This window comes from Pseudopodoces humilis, chromosome 11 (genome assembly GCF_049639895.1).
Source record: "Pseudopodoces humilis isolate 2021_Gansu_Grassland_sample_001 chromosome 11, ASM4963989v1, whole genome shotgun sequence".
Classification (NCBI taxonomy): Eukaryota; Metazoa; Chordata; class Aves; order Passeriformes; family Paridae; genus Pseudopodoces; species Pseudopodoces humilis.
This window is the reverse complement of record NC_142210.1, coordinates 10,190,585-10,212,322: the sequence shown is the minus strand read 5'-3', so window position 1 is coordinate 10,212,322 and position 21,738 is coordinate 10,190,585. Positions and strand designations below refer to the sequence as shown.

General features: G+C 37.0%; 1 protein-coding gene across 1 annotated transcript in view; it reads left to right on the top strand.

Annotated features, from left to right (window-relative positions):
• Nucleotides 1-21,062, top strand: part of DNER (delta/notch like EGF repeat containing) — a 112,825-nt gene extending 91,763 nt beyond the window's left edge. The window contains exons 9-13 of the mRNA XM_005527050.3: nt 5,917-6,039; nt 8,279-8,392; nt 9,438-9,569; nt 14,827-15,073; nt 19,968-21,062. Of these exons, the coding sequence (XP_005527107.2) occupies nt 5,917-6,039; nt 8,279-8,392; nt 9,438-9,569; nt 14,827-15,073; nt 19,968-20,079 (728 nt within the window). The 3' untranslated portion in view covers nt 20,080-21,062. The remainder of the gene's footprint in view (nt 1-5,916; nt 6,040-8,278; nt 8,393-9,437; nt 9,570-14,826; nt 15,074-19,967) is intronic.
• The last annotated feature ends 676 nt before the right edge of the window (nt 21,063-21,738 follow it).

Here is a 21,738-nt window from a genome sequence, read left to right as displayed (position 1 = left end):
TTTTCAAAATTATTCTGTCTCTCTGAGGACTTAAAAGTAGTCTTAGACCTCTCATGTTATGGAAACTTATTTTTATTTGAACAATATTTATGCTTTTAAAAGTTAGAGAGGGGAAGCCTTAGAGGTTGCATCCAGGACCATATGTGGCACTTATTTAGTTGACCTCTTTTGTTTTGCTCCATGTATGACAATAAAACCCCCCATTTTTTTCCAAAAACTTTGTAGGCTGCTGTAAATTTCACTTTTTAAAATAACATTACTTGCTTTACAAAGAGGTGGAACTAGAGGCCAAATTAAGTGGCTCGTCATTAATCTGTCAGTAGTTTAAAAAACTTGGGTAATTTATTTCAGAAGATCATTTAAGAACTATACCTAAGTGGCAGCAAGGTAGAGATAGAGTATTTAATTCTTTTATACCTTTTATGCCTTTTCATTGTTATGAACATACCATTATGAGCTTTTATGAAGTCATAGCAGCAGAATTTGAATCAATTATCTTCAGATATTTTCCCATGAGTTAAAAGGATGATAGATAAATGGCAGTCAACTTCTGTGTAGATCAGCATTTAGGAGGCACTGTGACATACACTTTCCCATGGTCTGGGTAATTATTGGGTGTAGAACAGATAAGAGAAATTAAACTTGAGGATTTGAGGTTGCAATTCCTAAAGAAACCCAAACTAAAGTAATGACTACAAGTCATAGCCTAATACATTTTTGGTTTATCTATCAAAAAGCAGTTTGTTAGAGTGGATGAGTAATGTAGTTATGTCTCTGGGATATTAAGAAGCTGGATTCTATTTACAGTTTTGTCTGAAGAGACTTTGACAGGATCTGTTACATTACTTGTAAAGTGAATAAATAAAATTTGTGTACAGGTTAGTAGCCTTATCGAGGGTTAATAGTAAAGATATTACCAGGAAAGAAATGGTCTCTGCCTTGTGACCTTGAGGATGTCTTGCAGGTTCTCAGCATCACTATGCTAGCTCCTAGACCACTGGCTTCTTGGTATAGGAGGCTTTCTGACATATCCCTGAATTCCTACACATTATAATTTTTTTTAGGTATTTTAATGGAAAGATTAAATGACATTTTAGAATTCTCTTCTGTATTGATTATCTGACATGTCTGAAAAACTGTTTTAAAAACTTTCAAATCTGTCACTTAAATTTTGTGTTCAGCTCTAGAATGCAATATTCTTTTTTTTTTTTAAAAAAAAGTATTTTACAGAGGATATCATTTTCTCATGCAGAAACTAAGTGCTTGAGAGTTTTGCTTATGTGTATAACCTGAATGCCTTCCTTTGTTTATGCACTGTTTTACAGTGTCAGTTGGATTTTGGATTTTCATCTGTGTTACTGCTGCCTCAAAAATTAAAATGGAGGGGAATTTTAAATTGTTCCAATTAGCCCAAGGTCTGTGTGCAAGTCTCCTTGCTTGGTAGGCAGTTTGGCTTTCTTGCTTTTTTGACCAGTGTACAGATTTGAAGAATGATAAATTATAGTGGTTATACTTGCATAGCTGCACAATTTGAAGAACATGAACAACCAGACATTTGGTACTAAATTTTTTGTGTGTGTGTGTTGGCTTTCATTGTGGGCTTTCATCTAATAGCTTGTAGAGGAAAGCTAATTTGTGTAAGCTAACTTGGAAAGCAGTCTAATACTTCTGAATGTTCCTATTTCCAGAGTGCAAGGAAAAGTTATTTCCAAGTTGAACATACTTTAAATGTCTGCTGAGGGGTTTAGTGGAATTCCCAAGCCTATGCAACCATACCTACTTTGTTCTGTGTGTATGACTTTTCAATTGCATATGAAACCTTACCCTAAATCTTTATATGCTTACACACCCTAGTTATTAATACTTATCACCTTGCCCTTTACAGGTAACAAAGAGATATATAATCTTTGGACATTTGATTTTAGAGTTTGTGTCATGTTTTAGTTCTTACTTCATATTAAAGAACTTATTATAATAAAAGTTCTTGTGCTTATTTGTTGGATTTCTCATCTAGAGCCTGGTTGGTGAAACTAGTGGGACCCCTTTGTGTCTGTTTGTAGAATGTTTATTTAGTCCCTGGATCCCAAAATAACTTCTTTCTCCTCTTAAAACTTTTCACTCTATATACGCAATTGTTTTAATACAGCCACCATGATAAATTTCAAATACAAATATTTAATATAGTATTTTTAATTGTGCCTGGTCCAAAGTGGAGAAATGTAGCTAGAAATTTCATGGCTTAATATCTCAGCAAAGTTTTGGATTTGGGTTTTTTAAAGACATAGATTTTGATACTGCAAAGCACATGTACAGACATGAACACCTGCCCTCTATATAAATATATATGATGGTATATATAGAGCATTTGGAAAAAAAAAAAAAAAGAGGAGTTTCAGAAAAAGTGCTGCAGGGTATAAAAAGTGGCTGCAACTTTAGAAGGAGTACCATGGAGTACGTTCCCTTGATTTTACTGCTCATGCAGCTTAACAGATAATTCTAGGAGCACAGGTTTATTTTAGTGCCTTAGCAGAGGCCAGAGCAACATTTGTCTGCAGCAGTTGCAATTTTTCTTTTCTCTGTCTTTTCCCTTCCCACATTTTGTAACTGGGGCAGGATATGTGAGCTCTGGAAGAAGTGACTTTAGGTTAATTCCAGTTCTTGACTCTCTCTGAGCCTGTTATTGCTTCTGTTCCCTCATCTTGTTTCCACTTCTACATTAAGACAACCTTCCATGCAATCTGGCCATGGCTGGTGAGCATGGCTTCCTACCTTCCTGCCATCTGGAGCATTCTTCTCTCTTTCTCTTACTTAATTGCTATATAAGCTGAGACTTTAACTGAGCACATTTATTTCCTGGCCATGTAACTTGCAACTCTGTGTTAGTGAACAGCCATATATATGAACCAATGCTCTTCCCTGCAAAATTAGAGCTGTTTTGCACTGTACCCCATTAGGCCTTCCCATAAAGATGGGATTTATGTCTGCTGCCTTGATTGGGTGAAATGTTAAGTATGGATAAGCCCAGGGAATCGCTATTGAGGAGTTAGTGTCTAAAAAGGCTAAAAAGATTTCAGCTTTGTTCTTTATTGATTTCTAAAGGGAGAGTAAGCTTCTGCCTCTTTCTTTTGTTAACCTGATAGTGCAGATATTCTTGAGAGATTACTCTGCTGTATCTCTTGCTCTTGAAGGCTTTGACAAAGCCCATGCCTTCTCCTCATCAGCCCGTGTGACACAGATCGTGGGCTTCCTTTCCCATTTTCTCCTTCTGCAGTTTTTTACAGCCATGCGCAAAGTCAGTGCAGTTCAGCGTGTAACTGAAGGCCATGCCAGAAGGCATCAGGAAAATAACCTGCTCTCTTCAAGGCACCCTTCCTGTTGCTTAAGAAAGAGGAGGAAGAATTTGGGGATCAAGAGGAGAATAGCATCAAATCTGTTTCTGCTTTTGTAAAGACCAGAAGCAGAGGAATGGTCACTTAGAGGGAAAAGGGGCTACATAGGGTTATCTCTATTTTAGAGTTTTTTTAGATTCCTTGTCCATTCCTCTGAAATTTTCCTCTGAAAAGAGCACATTAGAATTGGACCTTCAGTTTCGGGTTCTGCTTGAGTTCATGAAGATTCTGTTACTGAAGGCTTTTCCAATTTCACGTGACCTGGGAAAGCTGACCTTTTTTGAAGCCAAAATGCCTCCTGCGTTTTTTTTTCATCCTATTCAGGACACAGTAGCTGGAGAAGTGTTGTTAATGTAGGTATTTTTTCTTTCTTTCTGAATATGTCCACAGAAATTTTGTAGAGCACAAAAGATGCAAGGAGCTGCATTTGGCACTTTCTATGAACATAAAAGCAGCAGAATCATAACACTACTAGAAAGAGAGGAAGCAACTATACTAGAATCCATTACTCTGAAGTTATTTATGAAAAATTCTTTTGTTTCAATCTAAATTCTTCAACAAAAATGTAGAAATTATTTATGTAGTCTTTTCAAAGATATATATATATATATATATATATATATATATATATATATATATATATATATGAATTCAGTGTACTTCAGGATTTATATAGCAGTATAATTTAAAAGTAGTAATACAATGTGAAATGCTCATTGAGAATGACAAGGTGCCTCTTGTCTCCCTGAGGACTAGCATGCCTTTCCCTCAGGTGGTCCCATAGCAGAACTTTCTCCATCCCAGCAGTTCCAGCAGAAGGGAGCTGCTGGCCCCAGGGTGAGGACGATGAGGGTGAAATTGTGTGTGGGTGAGACCTGCCCTCTCGTGGAGAGAGAAAACATCTTTCCCTGACTGTGTGCAGTGTCTGGCAGTGTGGGCTGACTGCAGCCTGAGGAGGTGATACCATAGTTCATACCGATTTTGGAAACCAGACAACTATTCAGTCACAAATTCCCTCCGTTCTCTTGGAAAGGTGAAAAGTGGAAAACATTTTTTTCTGAGAATATTTAACTACAACCATGTTAAACACTGGGAATTCACATCTGTTTTGCTTTCTGTTTCTCCTGACTGATTTTGGTGGTTTGTATGTTGGCTACAGATCTCACTACATAAGGATATTTCATATACTCATAAGCCAGATAAACTTCATTGTAGGCTAGCAAGAAAACCCATAACATTTAGCATAATTAATTCTCTATTGCCTGGCTGACAGCTTTGGAGAAAGTGGTTCAGAAATGTTTCTTAATACCTTATTAGTCCAACTGTTTCCTGAAAGGACAATTTTTTTGAGAATCATAATGGATGGCATTGTCTATAAATCTTGAGTAGTACTAACAGTTGCATTTTTATAAAATTTTGTTTTGAATTATCCATAGTAGGGAGTGAGAGGGTGAATGCAAACGGTGTCTGAAGGCAGTATTTGTCCTATTTTCTATGATTCTATGAGAATTTTGTGGAAAATTTAGACCAGGATACTGAATATAGATTGATTGCCACCTACTAAGATGAGAATATACCCCTCTCTTTGGTTCTTTGTTTATGAAAGAGACCCCCCTTCTGTATCTATGAGTTTTATTACTAACTAAAGATTACTTTAAGAAGAAAAATCACACTGCAGAATCTACACTTTGTATTTTAGGCCTTTTTCCTGGCATCTGTATTCATACCCATTGCATATTTATTCATTATACGTTCGTTCATCTAATTTTTTTATGTAATGAGGAAATCAAGCTTTTATAGGCAAATGAACACTGTTCCAGTGTATGGTATTATATCACAGACTACACTACGTCTGCAATTTCAACTACTGTTAAGACTAATGATTGTGTGGCACACTAAGTAATGAAAAAGGTGCTGTTTTCAAGAGGATTAACTCCTCCTTTCTCATCTCATGATACAAATGACTCAGTGACTGTTAACAGGCTGTGTAGCTTTTCTCTTCTTCTGCTTTCTGTGTTTACCTAATCAGCCCATAATACCTGCCTATAGCTTGGAATACTGTAAAGATGGAAGTACCTTAATGCTTCTACAGTGCTTTGACATTGTACAGCATTAATGCAAAACATGTAATCATTCACTGTTATACAATTATCACCTCTTTGATGAACAGTGGCTTTGATGCAAGGATCCAAAGGAGCTGAGAGATAGTTTTCCTGTATTTCTTTTAACAATCAGAGTGTGGATATTCACATTGCTGCTCCTGTCCTCTGCCACCAGCCTTCATCCTTACACCTCATTGTGGTTTATCATGGGAGCTGGGAATCGTCTCAAAACATTGTGCTTCCAATATTTTCTTGGTAATTTTCACCTGGGGAACAGATGCCTTTGAAATCATTGTCTTAACATACATCAGTTTGCACAGTATATTTAAATTAGCAAACATCTGCCCATGGTCTATAGTGCTAATTGTTAATTTTTACTGCAAAGTGTTTCATAACTATTTTTGTTTCTTCTTCATGTGATTTAGGTTACCATGGCCTTTACTGTGAGGAGGAATATAATGAATGCCTCTCTGCACCCTGCCAGAACGGAGCCACCTGCAGAGACCTTGTCAACAGCTATGAGTGTGTGTGCCTTACTGAATACGAAGGTAGGCTGGCGTTTGCAATTGTTCTCTGCATTTTTTATGGTAGGTTCTGTTACAGAGAGATACATACCCCAAGCAGAAATATATCCCTCATGTAAAATTAACAGAGACAAACTTCAGTATTGATCCTGATCCCTTAAACTTTATTCAAATTAATAATTAAGATTTAGCTCCTCTGTGAGGAATACATGTCCTGGTCTGGGCACAAATGGATTTTCTCTCTTCTTTTCAGGTGTAATTTTTTCTCCTGTTTTTAAGATATGCTAGAAAGTTATGAGGTTTTTAAAAAAACCCATAACTATTAAATAGACTTTTTAATTAGTTGTTGTTGGAGCTTTCATACAGAGAACTTTCAAATTATTTTTTTTATTTTCTCCAATGAAGTGAGCTAAAAACATAATAATAAAAGATTAGTATTTGAAATAGATTGGCACAAAGGAGTAGAAATAAAAGTTTTATCTTGATTATTCATTTAGAAGACTGTAAAGCCCAGAGAGAGTAGTAGGTTTGTGACTGCTTTTCCATGTTAACTGCAGATATTCTTATATCGGTGTTCAAATGGAATCCATCTTTTGCATTTCTTAAGTAATTTATAAAATAAATGAGAAGAGTGTTTGTTTGGTTATGCACAATCTTTTCTCTCACAGTAGATTTCAGCTGTAAACAAATTAACACATAGCAGTGGTCTGTGACAAGTCCTTCTGGGGAAGGCTAAAGTGATACTTTTTTAGTGTTGAATCGTGCTGTGAGAACTCTTTGAATGTAATTTTATAAGCTATTAGGATTACAAATAAATAAATAAATACATATTCTACACAGAATGACTATTTTAAGGAACATTGCTCCAGCATTTTCTCATTAAGCATATCAATCCTTATGTGTGCTGATAAGTAACTCTCATTTAACAGCTGCTTGAGGCTAAATATGTGTTTCATACTGGTGATTGCACTTTGATGATGCTCTTTGACTATAGATACAGAATTCATCATTTTAGAGGGTGGGGAGGAAATGACCCTCAGCTTTTCTTGACAGTTTAAGCAGCACTTGACCATAATGTTGACCATAATGTTCTTCTCTTCTCACCCGACCTGTCGGTGCAGCTGGAAGCACTGCGTACACAGCTCATGGTGTTGTAAATGAAAGCAGGGCACCTGGTCCTGTAAGCAGCTTTTGCTGATCCCTGAGCTCCCATCATTGCAGTACCTGAGGTGTTCAGTGGCACCAGTGCATAGACCTGAGGTACCAGCTCAAGATACCATGTGGGCCATCAGAAGCCTCAGTCTTGGCACTACCACCCCAGACCTGCCTGTCTGCAGTGCCCCTTCTGCCTCCACAGCCCTGGGCTGGCAGGCAGACAAGAGCTCTCTGGGCTGGGCAGGGCTGGAGCTTGTGCCAGCAGGTACCCGTGGGCTGCTGCCTCTGCTGGTCCTCACCCACGGGATGCTCAACTAGAGTGCTCTGCCTTTTTGCTGCTAACACTGCAAATGTCAGCAGAATTATTTTGGCAGGTCTGTAGTGAGTATGTGTGTGTGTGTGTGTGTGTACATATAAAGTATATATATAAAGTTTTATCTGAACAGTAGACCCCAAGAAAATAATGCATGTAGCAGTGGCATTACAGTCTCTCTCCCCATCCCTAGGTGGGAATATGCTGTGTTATATGTTTTGTATGCCAGGTGCAGCTTGCACTGTCTTTTGCAAGGCAAACCAGCTGGACTCACAAGGCCTACACTGAGCATAAAAGAATGAAGGAAGTGGCATGAAGTAGAGCCATCCAGTTACTTATTTTTAACTATACATTTGAATAAATTTATTTTCATTACCTCAGTAATATTCTTCATTTCTGGCAACAGGTAATAAGAGGCATCAGAATGCTTATGTATATTATTAAATAATTTATTACATAAAATTAATAGTCAACACATGTTACTGAAGAATTTTAGATAACTGATCCATTTATGTTTCATTACATGATTTTTCATAGACATCCAATAGTTCTTCTAAAAGGAAATTTCACTGCCTCTCCTAGCCCACAGCCTGTGGGAAGAGCAGAGAGGAGGCACGTGTGTAAAAAGTTTAGCTAGCATCAACCACATGGCTTTAGTGTTATGGCATCATTAGCCCAGAAGGACAGGTTTGGAGTCTGCACACTCATCTAGGTGAAGTCAAATTGTCATATGTACTGATTCCATGCTGCCAGTATCAGTCATGTCAATGGCAATTACTGATCTTTCCTTTTCAGGAAGGCACTGTGAATTATACAAAGATCCTTGTGTTAACATCAACTGCCAGAACGGTGGCACTTGTGACAGTGAAGGTCTAAATGCTACATGTATTTGTGCACCTGGATATGCAGGCAAGTGATTTGTGTGTTACACAGAACATCTAGTTGTCATTGCTCACCGTGTCTAGAGGAAGACAAATACCAAGTAAAACTGTGCCTCTTCAAGAAAGGAATTAATATGGGCTTTGCTGTATTGTGAACAATGTAGTGAGAATGAAAAATTTTTGATATTACTTACATCTGCTTTGAAGTTTGTAGCAAAAAAACCTGTTACTAAAGTGACTTTACAAAGCTAACAGCTATTTAGCACGGCTTATAACCTTACTCCTTGAGACTCGATTGCATTTTAAAAATAATACTTTGAAGATTTCTAGGTAACCTAATATACTGATTGGACACTGTGAAAACTGGAAAATGTTTTAATGGTGACCTTAGTTACTGTGTGCCCAAGAAACAGCTTTTTCCATTATCTTTATATGTAATTGCTAAAAGCCCTAAAATACTTGTTAAGAATCAATTTACGCTTTCAGAGTACTGGTAAGAAACTCATTTAATCTTCTGGCCTTGTACTTAGACTGATGTGATTAGCTTAATCCAAATATCTGGTGTCAAGATAATTTACAATCTGATGTTCTGTTAGTCATGTAAGGTAATATCCAATATAAAGAGTAATAGGTAAACCCATTCATAGCTGGTTTGTAGATCAAATTGTGCTTTTTGATCTGTTCTAATTAAAGGGAATTCTCTGGAAAAGAATTAGCTTTCCATTGTACAGTGCCAGTTTCTCAGGCACTGATTATCTACATTATTGTATAGCATATCAGAATATCCATGATCATCTGTAATCCCACATTTTCTTGGGATGGAAATTATATTTAGAGAAATGAGACAGAGTCTGTGTGAGGTTAGTTAAGTCCTTTAGTCCTCAGGCTTTATTTTCACCTGGTTGAATAAGGATAATACTTCTTGGAATCCTTTTGATGTTCTGAGAATAAAGATGTATTGCACTATAAAGCATTTTGCAGCAAGAGAGAAGTTAAATGACAGAGGATGTACTTTCTACATCAGGCACTTGCCATACATAATTTTGGTTTTGGTTTTTTTTTCCTTATGTAAGGTGAAGAATGCGAAATTGATATAAATGACTGTGACAGCAACCCATGTCACCATGCTGGAACTTGCATAGATCAGCCTGGTGGTTACACCTGCCATTGTCCTCATGGATGGGTCGGTGCAAACTGTGAAATACGTAAGTTAAGCAATTCTCCAAACGTTTCTAAAAATTATAAGTTATATTAAAGAATTTTTTATTTATCTCTAAATACATAGCTGCACAAATACTCTGAATCATATGTAAGTGAACAAAATCACGGTAAATTAATTTTTTTTTTGGCCATGACATTTCAAAAGTAGTCATGAAAGTTAAGAACTTCTGATTCTGGGAACCTTACTTTGAGATGTGTCAGACTAGATTGCCAGGGATGCTGTCTCAGAGCTGGGCACTCAGTATGCCTTTTAATTGTGCTCATGCTTCACAGCCTCTCTGCACACTTTGGGTCAAGTGTGTTCCATAGCAGTATAAGCACAGTCCTAACAGGCTTCCATTGACTTCTGAGCACCTGCAGCTCTAGTGATGTTTCAGCAAAACAACTTGGAACTTGCTTACCTAAGGAAACTGGTTCTGTGTAATTGTGCTGCAATTTGTGTGTGCAGGCATTTACCAACTTTTTCAAGAATAACTTTTCCAGTCATAGGCTAACTTCTGCCAAATTTGTTAGAAAGAAGAAGGGCTCCAAGAAAAAATATTTCCAAAGCATTCAGTAAAACTTAAGAGAGGTTCTTCTGTAAGGAACAGCTTCAGTATGATCTTGTTTCTTATTTTAGAGAGAAGCTTCACTTGTAAGGGCATACTTATGGCACAGAGGAGAGTACAGGAGAGGCACAAAATATAAAGCCCAGCTGTGGAAGAGTTAAAATGGAAATTAGGCTTCATTAGTTCTGTTGTTTGTAGAGCTGCTTTATATTTCCCTGATGTTTTGTTCTTGAGCTAGAGATATCGTCTTTGCTGGAGAATAAGCTGTGTATCTAACTGCTTGAATGCTTGGGTACTGTGGTCATAGATCCCTTCAAGTCATTATAAAGATACACAGGTTTGTTAGCACAGTTAAGGTTGCAGGGTTAGGTGGTAGACTAACAAATCAAACACAAAGGACAGATTAAAAAGTGTTTTCTATATCTCATTTACACAAGGAGCATGTGAGCCTTCTATTTTTTACTCTCTTTTACTTAAACATATTGATTGCTTTTTTCAAATTGATTCTATTCTTGATGTTCTTGATGTTAGTCCTTACTTCACCCCAGTACATTCAGTTTCAGAGCTTTCTGGTGTAAGCAAAGACTGCAGAAGACCATTGCCAGCTAGCCCAGAGATGGTGACAGCCCTGCCTGTTTTGTTGTCTCTGTGAATGGTTCACACGCTTCCCTGGGTGGTGCAGAGCCAGCAGACATCGGGAGCACAACACTGTGTTCTGTCTGTGTGCCGTACTGCTGATTCTAAAATATGCTCAGATGAGCTTTACCTGACCAGGCTGATGTTGGTGACACCTGCATGCATGTCCAAGTTGATCAGCAAGGCAGTATAATTCTGCCTGCCTTCACTATTAAGTAGTTGGCTGACAGACACATGGGTTTAGTTCGCGGAGAAAGCAACAATCATCCTGGAAATGCATTTCCTGGAGTCTCTTGATGAAGTAACAATTACATTTCTGCTATGTTATGGAATGCCAAAGGGATACAAAAGCCTGAATACTTTCTGAGCCTGCTGATGTGCTACAGAAATTCAGTGGTGCATGTTCTGGAGTGCTCTGGCTGTCATGCTCTAGTCACTCAGAGTTGGCTATTTGCACCACAGATACCAGTGAAGTGTATGTAAACATATGGGAAAAGCAAAGAAGCAGAAGAGAAGGTGGAAGGAGCCTCTCCCACTGTCCAACTACTCAATTATTTCTTCTTTCCCCTGTTAGAGGGGATGCAAGTTCTTTTATCTTGTGATTGCTGTCACAGAAAGCAGGGAATTACCTGAATGTTATCTGGTATTAGTAACATTGTGATGCTGATTCTCAACCAGAAATATTCAACCTTACCTTGTTCATGGCAATTGTTTTCAACTGAAGAGGTTGAAATTACTGAGTTTTTTATCCAACACATGACTGTAGCTAATGGAGTGCATGTATAAAATAATAACTATAATAGAGGAGATATAAAAAATACAGTGTAAAAAATTCTGGTTTGGACTGCTCTTGAATGAAAACAGGAAAATAATATCTTCTGATAAAATAATACCAAAAAGATACATTTTAAAGAACAAATATGTTTAAAATTTGAGGGTTCCCAGTCTTTTTTTCAATAAGCTTCATTTCAGCAAATGTTCGATGTTCCCTTGCTATTAAAGTCACTTTGCCACAGCATCAAAGTAAAAGCATGTGTTTTTATGGGACAGATAACAGATAATTCTACCCCAAAACAGACAACCATGGACATGCAGCATCTCTAACCAGTGCAGTGTCTTATGTGAAAAGTTGGAGAAGCTTTCCTAAAGAACTCGGATTTTAACATGTATGTAATGGATTATGCGAACAAAGAGGGATTGAGCTTTAAAGAAATCACTGCAGAAAGAATTTAAAAGTATTTTGAGCTGCAGGTTTTTCTTCTACAGGTCTGTGTAGCCATGTGAAGATCTTTTTACTCACTGTATTTCCCTGATCTGTGAATCAACAAGCTGATGGGAACTTAATTCTAATCATATCTAGAAAGGCCATATCCAGCTCTTTTATAAGCAGGTGCAGCACTTCTGAACTCACTGGAGTTGAGGCAATGGTGCAGTGGGTTTCTTTGAGCTCTAAAGTTCGAATCTGTTAGTAAATGTGCTTCCGTTCATCTTTCCAGTTCCCTTTGCCATTTTTGTTCTTCCACCAGTTTTTACATAATGGTTGATAATGTGATGGAAATTAAATTTAAACATTTAAATTTAAAAATGGCACACTGACTTTGTATTGGACCATGCCTCTGAATGCTAGAAGAAGACACAAAGCCAGGCTTGTCAAGAAACTGCTGTTTGGGTGTCATTTGACTAAATAGATCCCATTTTATCCTTTGTGATTTTCTGTTACTGGCCATGAAGGAGACTATTGGTTCTTACTCTTTTTTATAGAACCACCCTATTTATAGTTCCCCACTTTTCACCAGCTGGTTTAGCTGCTTGAAGTGACTACCTTAACAGGATTTCAGGGTTATCTTCTTGTCAGACTGTTCTTTTTAATTTCCAAGTGCTGTATATACAACAAACTAGACAAGATATACATTGCCTGGATGAATTGTGATATTTTTTAATATTATCCTATGGTCCTTACCAGTATTAGCAATTCCAATTAAATAGGATTAAATTTGTCTTAATTATAAAGAGGATATTCTTCCTTTCAAAATGAAATGCATTTGCCTAAAAAGTTAATGGAGCATTCACTGTAAAAATGCTTACAAATGTCTCATATGAATTCTCTAATGCCTGCTGGTTATTTGTTAAATATCATTACCTTTGCCACTTTCATAATTATTAATGTAGTTACTGAGGTGTGCCAAACCGTGTGGTTACTTAAAAACTAACATTATGAAGAATTTCTAGTACAGACCATAGTGTGCATTGAAATCTTATCCTTAATTAATTTTATGAACATTAATACAACAACTGAAAATACTGTGATTTTGAGCTGTCATGTGCTATTTCTAATCTCTGGAGTATAAGCTGTTAATCTTTATATTTTGATACAATGAGGAAAAAGGGAATAAATTTTTCTCATCGTTGTCATCCAGAGATGGGAGACATGGAATCTAGATCAGAAGTGTCTTGCCATATATCTGCACACATTAGATCTGAATTCAGACCAGTCTGACAGCCTGACAGAAACCACTGTGTGTGACAAATGTGCTGCAGATCAGAAATAGAAGCCCATCCCAAATTTCACAGATCACAGCTGTATTCCCTGCCTCATATCCTGACTGGGCAAAGTGCAGTAACAGTGCTTTAGAAATGTTAATTAACTGAATGATTTGAGCTGATCAAAACTTAACTGACCTCTGAAGAAGATAAGAGTAACAAACAGCTAGTCCTTAAACTCAGCTCACATTTGTGGACTGAGCACCCCCAGGGAGGGAGGTGCTCCAGGACAACCTTCACTATTGTGACAAAGAGCAGCCATTTCTCCAAACTCTGCCCAGCTGAATCCCACATGTTACAGCTTTGGGCTTTCTCACTACCTCCCTCTAAAACAGATTTCTTTTTTTTTCTGTCCTTGTACATTCCCTGTATTTCTACCACAGATCAAGATTTTATCCACAGATGCCACTAAACTGAATCAACTCAGGTGCTTGAATTATCTGCCATCATCAGCATCCTTGAGAAGTGGCTTCTGAGAATATCTTAACCTCCCAAAGCATATGCTTGGAAAACTTGTTCCCAGACTGTTTGTGATTGAGTAAAGGGAGTTTCTAAATCAGTGCAAAGCAGAAGTACATTTGAAAAAGGAACAGGCACCTACTAGAAATAACTTTTGCAGAGTGCTACATTTCTGTAGTCAGGATGATTCAAGTCTGTTCCTGTTTTGAAATAATATGAGACCATAAGCTTAAAAGACTACCAAAAATGAACCCTGAAGGGAAGTACAGGTTAATTAGAAATATCCTGACCCATGCTGGAGAGAAACAGATCTGAGGACATAGGCAATTGATAGAAAAACTGTTCAGCCTAGATATAGTTTCAGGATCAAGAATATTTATGTAGAAGATCTGGAATACATAAATACAAGAAGCTTCTTCCAGATTGGCTTTACTTTAAGGTTTGCTTTGAGAATCTCAGGAAAATTATGCTTGGGAAAAGACTCCAGTGGGCTCTCTACTGTAGGACCTTAGAGGTGTCTGTCCTTTTTGTCCTTGAAATGCTGAAGTCTCTGCAGTCTGGTGGAGATAGGCATAAGAAATTCCGTGTTTCAAATTAAAAACCAAGTGTGTTTAGTACATCTTAAATAACACATTTTAGTGGAAGGCTTCAATATTAGAAAAAACTGCACAGAGGACTGACTGGTTGGTTCCTAGAAGCTTTTGCATAAAACCTGCCTGCCTTTAGATGGCCTGTAGTATAAAATAACATAATCCAAGAATAATTTGATGATTTTCTGTTACTTGGGTTGTACAGGAGATCAAACTAGACAGGTGTTCCTATATGACCTTAAAAATCAACAGAAAAAAAGTGAGTGAAGGTTTAATATAGTGTTATTCAAATTTGTTGCATTTTAGGCCTGGTGGGGTATTGGTAACAAAGCCTGGGAAAGTTTAAATTAACCATTTCCATATCTTCAAAAGTCAGAAATATTGAGAATGAATATAATAAAGTAGTTCTATTTGGCAGGATGGATATAAATTATTAATTGATGATAAATTTTTATTTATTTTGGCAGATCTGCAGTGGAAGTCTGGGCATATGGCAGAGAGTCTAACAAATATGCCTCGTCACTCCCTCTACATCATCATCGGGGCCCTGTGCGTGGCCTTTGTCCTGATGCTGATCATCCTGATCGTGGGCATCTGCCGCATCAGCCGCATCGAGTACCAGGGCTCTTCCAGGCCAGCCTACGAAGAATTTTACAACTGTAGGAGCATTGACAGTGAATTCAGTAGTGCAATTGCTTCCATCCGACATGCCAGGTTTGTGTTGGGTGGGGATTTCCTAGGAACCTGTTCTGATGTGTCATTTCAGTTCATGCACGGTGCACCAAAGTGCTGTTGGCAGAGCGAATGGGCTGCTCTGCTGGGAAACACCAGCACTGCTCACTCTTCTCATCTGAAGTGTAACAATACAGCAAAACTCCTTGAAAACAGTGTTATTCTGACTTTATTTGGTGCAACTGGTGAAGTGGTACAGATGCAGAGTTCTTAGCCTGTCAGATCTTTTGTTAGGGATGTAAAGATTCTTTAACTGCTACACACAAGTAATATGATCAGATAGAAAAGGCACATTGATTTTTGTGACTAATTTACCAGATTATTCAGTGAGAATCTCTTCACATCATTCATTTTTATGCTCCTATTTGCCTTTCTTACTTGCTTTCCTAGAGACAGTAATTTTTTTTTACTTAAAGTAAATTTAAAATTTAATGGAGCACTTGCAAGGCAGGGCATTGAAAGTCAGAATAATAGAAAAGTAGAAGTGGAAGGGATTTGAGAGCTCATTTGTAAGCCATGGCACTAATATGGTATTTAATATACCTAGCTCCTTGCCAACAATTGTGTTTAAAAACTTCCAAAGGAGTTGAGTAGATTTAGAAAGGGCTTTCTTAAAATCTAACCTGGATTTTCTTTGTTATTAACCTGGCCGTTTCTTACTGCTCTTCAGACTGTCATAAAGGATAATGTATCACTATTCATATCATTTGTTTTTTCTTTCTCTTTCTTTTTTTTTTTTTTTCTAGTGACAAATGACATACTTTTGTGACCTGTTAGACCTTTTCCTCATTCCAAAATTCTCTGTGTCATTTTGCTTCCTAGCCAGTATGGTTTCTTCTGTGTTTGACATCTCTCTTAATAGGGTAGAACTTTCATTTTTGGTGTTTCTTTTTCCCATTTCTTCAATTTGTCAAGATCACTTCAAATTCCAACAGAGTATTCATGTGTGTTACCATTAAAATGCTCTTAAAACAACGGAGGGAGACATGTTCCTGTGCACTGACATGGAGAAATGTGTGCATATTGGTTGGTGATTGCTGGTAATTAACTTTCTGAATGTTCCAGTTCTGTTTCAGTGAGGATGAAATTGTACTACTGCTGAAGTCATCAAAATTATCTGCAGTGGGTGAGGTGTTCCCCCAGGCTCAGTTAATCACATCACAGCTGTGTGTAGTAGCTCTTCAAAGTGTTCCAACTTCAAAAAATTCGTAGACTGGGATAGATTAATGATGATTTTTCAAATCCATATTATGTAGTTAGAAATTACAGTGTTGTCCACTGAGGATTTCCCTGTCTTGGAAAAGGCATTTCTACTTAATGCAAGTGAAAATGTTTTAATTACAAATAATTTTCAGTGCCTCCAAGAATCCTTTTAAAAATCAAATATAGAGCTGCCAAGTCAAGTAATTCATACAGGTTTATTGTGGAGATTTTTGTGTATATTTTGGATTCAGAAAGATATAAACCACTGTTTTGGTCATTTCAATCCAGGAAAAGGAGCAAAACATTTATAGTTATTTTTGCATAAATTCTTAAACCTACATATATAAAGGTCTGAATTTTCAGAACTGCTGAATCTAAGAAATCTACTTTTAAATAACAGAAAGTTCAGCATTTTCTGAAAATAATTCCCTTTCACAGTTAGATACCAAAACTTGATAGTAATTTTGGAAAATGGAGGCCAAGGGAAAGGTTAGAAGATTATTTTCTTTAAAGGGACTCTAGTAAAGTCAGCAGGTGTCTGGGGGTGTGGATACCCATTGCATACTCAGTAAATTATTTTAAAATTACTTGTTCATCATCACTTGTTTTTTGGCATTTTTTTTTCTAGACGATTTTGTTATAATTTGATCCTTACTAATCAAGGTACTTGCTGTAAAACCAATGTGCTCAAGGATCATTAGTAATAAATGTCTGCTTCTAGTGAATGTTCCTAGGATTAGCAGATCAGAGCTAGGTAGTTTTCCAAGCAGATGAAGCACAGTTGTCTTTAGCATTCATTATGTAGACAGTAAAGAAATATTCCTTTTATGTTAAAATTTATACATTTTAAAGCTGGAAGAGAACAGTGTAATGAAATAGTTGACCACTGGCTATGGCAGCCATAAGGTGTCATTTAAATGGAGCCAAGATCTTTTATTGAAACAGAATTTTTCACTTTAGAAAAGCATTCACACTGAGTTCATGAATTATCTGGTGACAGACTATGCTGCAGTTAGTTCTGTGTGTGCCCAGATATCACTAGCCTTCATGCACCACTTACAGTGTAGTTTATTTAATTTTTATTTTCACATGCTGATCTATCCTGTCTCTGTGTCAGTTGAAGAGTCTGGTTTATCAGACTCTGATTAAGTTCTCCTGTCACAGCTGGGTCAGCTTCTCTCTGCTGCATGTTCTCCCCATTCCTGTGGAGTTGCCTGTGTCAGACTGTGGTGTCCTAAATTTCTGGATCGGATGAGCATCAGCACACGATCATTTCTTACCATTTCCTGTCACAGAGCTCTGTCAGCTGTCTTTTTGTAGAAATGTGATCACATGCACATGTACTCTGGTCTCCACATTACCTGCCAATTGCTTAATATACATCCCCTGCCAGGGTTAATTTTCTGGCAACTCTAGGATTATAGCTCAATTATTCTGAGCAAGGCACAATACCACTTGCACACCTGACCTTTTCTCTGAATAATTCGAAGAAAATAAATTTTCTCATTCTCATCCTGTGGAAGCCAAAAGAATCCCTTCCTCCTCTCAATATGTTTTATCTTTTTTCTTAACTTCTGGTCTCTTTCTTCTCTTGTTCAAATTTTATTTGTGGACTCTTTTTGCCAGTTGCTGATTTTGAGCAGAGTAGCAACATGTGGTTTCTTTATTCTGAGTAAACTCTGAACTTCTGCCTGTCCCACAGAAGTCAGAAGATACCATTTCCTCAGGGTTCAGCTGTCCAATGTTCTCAAAAATCTACTTAAGTGGATTGTTGAGGTTAATAACCCTCTATAGTTAGCCATCTCTTGAAATGTTGTTCTGAGGAAGTGAAGGAGCAGGACCATTCCAGATGTGAAGATGATTTGCAGTGTCTGTCACACACACACACATGGAGCTGCCTTTGCCAAGAATTGCTACAATGAATGTGTCCTCAGAATTGTCACGGAACCCTCAGTTTCTCTCAAGCTACACAGGTCTCTCTTGTTCAATGCTTCATTGCAAAATATATTTTCTGATTGTTATTTCATGTACTTTGTGATTATCTTAGTGATGTGTATTATTGTTATACACTGGTAAGCATGTCTAATGTACACATTGGAACATCACCTTTATCACCTGTGAATGGACATCCCAAAGCTAATGTTGAGCCCGAAGAACTTCCCCAGTGCTACTGCTACACTGTTTACCAACCCAAGCACATGATTGTTCACAGTATGGCATTGAAGCTAATGGAAAAATGATTATCCATCATGTCCCTCTAGTCTTTTTCCATACTCAGTACTTCCCAGGATCAAGATTTCCCCACATAGTGTATACTCTTTGTTAGATGAATAATCTTGTGCTTGGTTGTCCTGGAAAAAAAAATCTTTATTCACTTGTTTGTATGTGCTTTTGTTGTAAGCAGGTAGTTAATTGATCCAGCACACTCTGTAGCAGGAACTTGCATCTTTTCACTATTGATTAGCCCTTGAATCATTGCCTCTTGCAGATTGTATTGATAATTGCTTTGTGTGTTCCTTTATGTCATCAATCAGATAGCATAGCACTGCTGTGCAGTCCTAGCAGACACACACCCATTGAACAGAGTTCCCATTTAACACTTCTGTCTTTAACATAAACCTCTGAGGTTGGTGATAACTCTGTTTGCTGCTTTGGACAGTGACTGACTTCTGAACCACCGGATCAAAGCAATGTGGTTGAGCAGCTCCATGGCTCAACCAAACCATAAACAACTTGCACGTGTGCTGTGCTCTTTTCTCAGCCTTTTCTACTTAGGGGCACCTGTCAACCCTGACCTAAACGAGAAAACAGATTTTGTCCTGCTTCACTGTGTGCAAAAAAGCCATGTACTGTCAAAAAGGGCAGGTATAGTTTGACTGAAATCTCTGGAGAATATTCACCATCATTTGTACCTCTGCAAAGCTCTATTTCCTTTAAATCCTTGAGAGTGTTGGTGAAAAAGGGTGATTCAGAATTCAATGCTGCCTCTGATTTAGTAAGATGCCATGACTTGATTCGTTTGTTCAGTTCTTGAAATTTTATCTCATTTGTAGAAAATCAGGTTTATTCATCATGATGGGGATGAGCAAATGCTGTCTGTATTTATTAAAATAACCTATAGAAGGCAGACATTCATGCATGGGGATCAATCTAGTGTAGCCTTATGGACAGCTAAAGTACTTTGAAAAATTAATTTTTCACCATATATATTATAATGCCATTTCAGCCATTTCAGTTTTGTCTGCAATTCTAAATCCTTGAAAACAGGTAAGAATGAAATTGGGAATAATGAACCTGCATAAAAGTCCTGGAAGAAAATCAAGTTAATTTGGTTTGGGCTAAATATATTCCTCAGAATCTGGATTTCAGTCTCCAGTGTGCACAATATAAATGAATATAGGCTTAATATAGTACATAAGTGCATAAAAATCAATGTGGATGACTACATTAATAATTCTGTTTCTGTGTTTTCTGTACTGTTTTCTTTGCATCAGGTCCATAAGAAAAAATACTTGACCATTTTTTGCCTCATTTTCCTGTGATTTCTTTTGTTTTGTAGAGTTTATCTAAACTCTCTGAATTTGTTTATAATCACAGGCCATAACTCACTGCATTGTTACTTTGAACTCATTCACATTTCTGTTTGTCACCAAAAGTTTTCTTTTATTTCCAGGTTTGGCAAGAAATCCCGACCTGCAATGTATGATGCAACCCCCATTGCTTATGAAGATTACAGCCCAGATGACAAACCTTTGGTTACACTGATTAAGACAAAAGATTTGTAATCTAGTGTATCTTTTTTGGATTATTTTTCAAAAGGATGGGCTACTAACCTAATTTAAATATTTTTAAGAAGAAAGCATAAGTAATTTAAACCATTAGATGCTTCAGAATTTTCTGTAGAATATTTAAGAACCAATTTTCTGCAGCTTTTAGTTTGGAAAAATATTTTAAAACAGAATTTGTGAACTTCATGATTTACATTTTAATGTACCTTGAGCTCCATAAACTATAAGCTTATGATAGTGTGTGCTTTTTTCTTGGTAGACACTATTACTAAACCCAGATGAGTTTCTTGTGGTTGTTACAGAACAGAAAACAATAATCAATGAGGAGTTCTTTATGAAATGTCAGTGCCAGCTTTCTCAGTAGAGGTAGGAAAAATGTGAAGCATAATATGATATATAATATATCCATTAATTAAAAAAGTCTAAAATGTTTGTGTTGTGAAAAAGAAACTAGTAAAAATTATTATTCCTAATCTGAATGAATTAGCTTTTGCCTTATTCCATGCATGGATAGATAACCTATTCCTCCATTATTTCCTGAAAGTTGCTAAAACATACTCTTGAGTTGATGTTTGACATTTTTGTAATAGTTATTCAGGCTAGGCCTTGTATAATAATTAAAGTGCCTCTTGAGGCAAAGTATAAGGGCATGATCCTTTAAACATTGAACTCAATGAGAGAACTTCCATTGACTTCACTGCATATGGGATTGGATCCTACAATTGGACTGAATCTATATTTTTCTTTAAAGGTTAAAGTTTTTTATATTGTGAGTAAACTAAGCATATGGTTTGAGTTGTTTGTTTCCTAAAGGTTGTTGATGTACAGTATTGTTTCATGAAATATTGTGTATTTCTCATAGTGCTTCTTATTTAGGATCAGTATGGGGTTTTTGTGGCTGTATTTGATCGCTTATGGGCGTCTTAAATTCTTGCTTATTTCAGAAAATACTAAATAAAAGTTAACCAGTGAAGATTGCAGCTGTTTCTTTGTTTTTCTTCATTTCAAACTGAAGTGTTGTCTATAAATTTGAAAGGACATGAGCATATGATGCTCTATAAATAATGCCAAAAGATATTTCAGCTGTTAATCTGAAAAGGGAAAAATGGTTTGTATTATCAAGGTAATCTCTCACAAGTAAGATAAATGCAGCTCCAGAGTAAAGGCACAGTCCTGGATGGTGGATGTGCAGGTTAGTAACACCATTCTGTGTCTGAATTACAGAAATGCCAAATGCTCCTCAGAAATCCAGAGTACCTTTCCAGATGCATCCTGTATCTGCTGCCATGGGCTTTCAACGATGATGATCCAAGACAATAATTATTAAAAAGAGGACTGAGGAGCTCAGACCCAAGTTTAAACTAGATTCATTCTTCAGGCATGGTTTTCTATGACAGAGGTTGTAAATTTGCATCTGGTGGCAGTCAGACGTTGTTTTTTATTGGCACAGTTTTTTGCTCTACCAATATATTGAAACTTTTGTTTTACTGTGATTTCTAGGAGTGTTTTGAGAACCCTTAAGAAAGAAAAATCGAGAGCAAGCCATACCCTGTAGAATTTTTGGTAACTTGAGCAGAAAAGAGGCTCTGTTGTTGTAATTGATGGGTTAATCAAAGGAAGGGATATACTCATTCTTCAGAATTTTTGGTCTTTTCA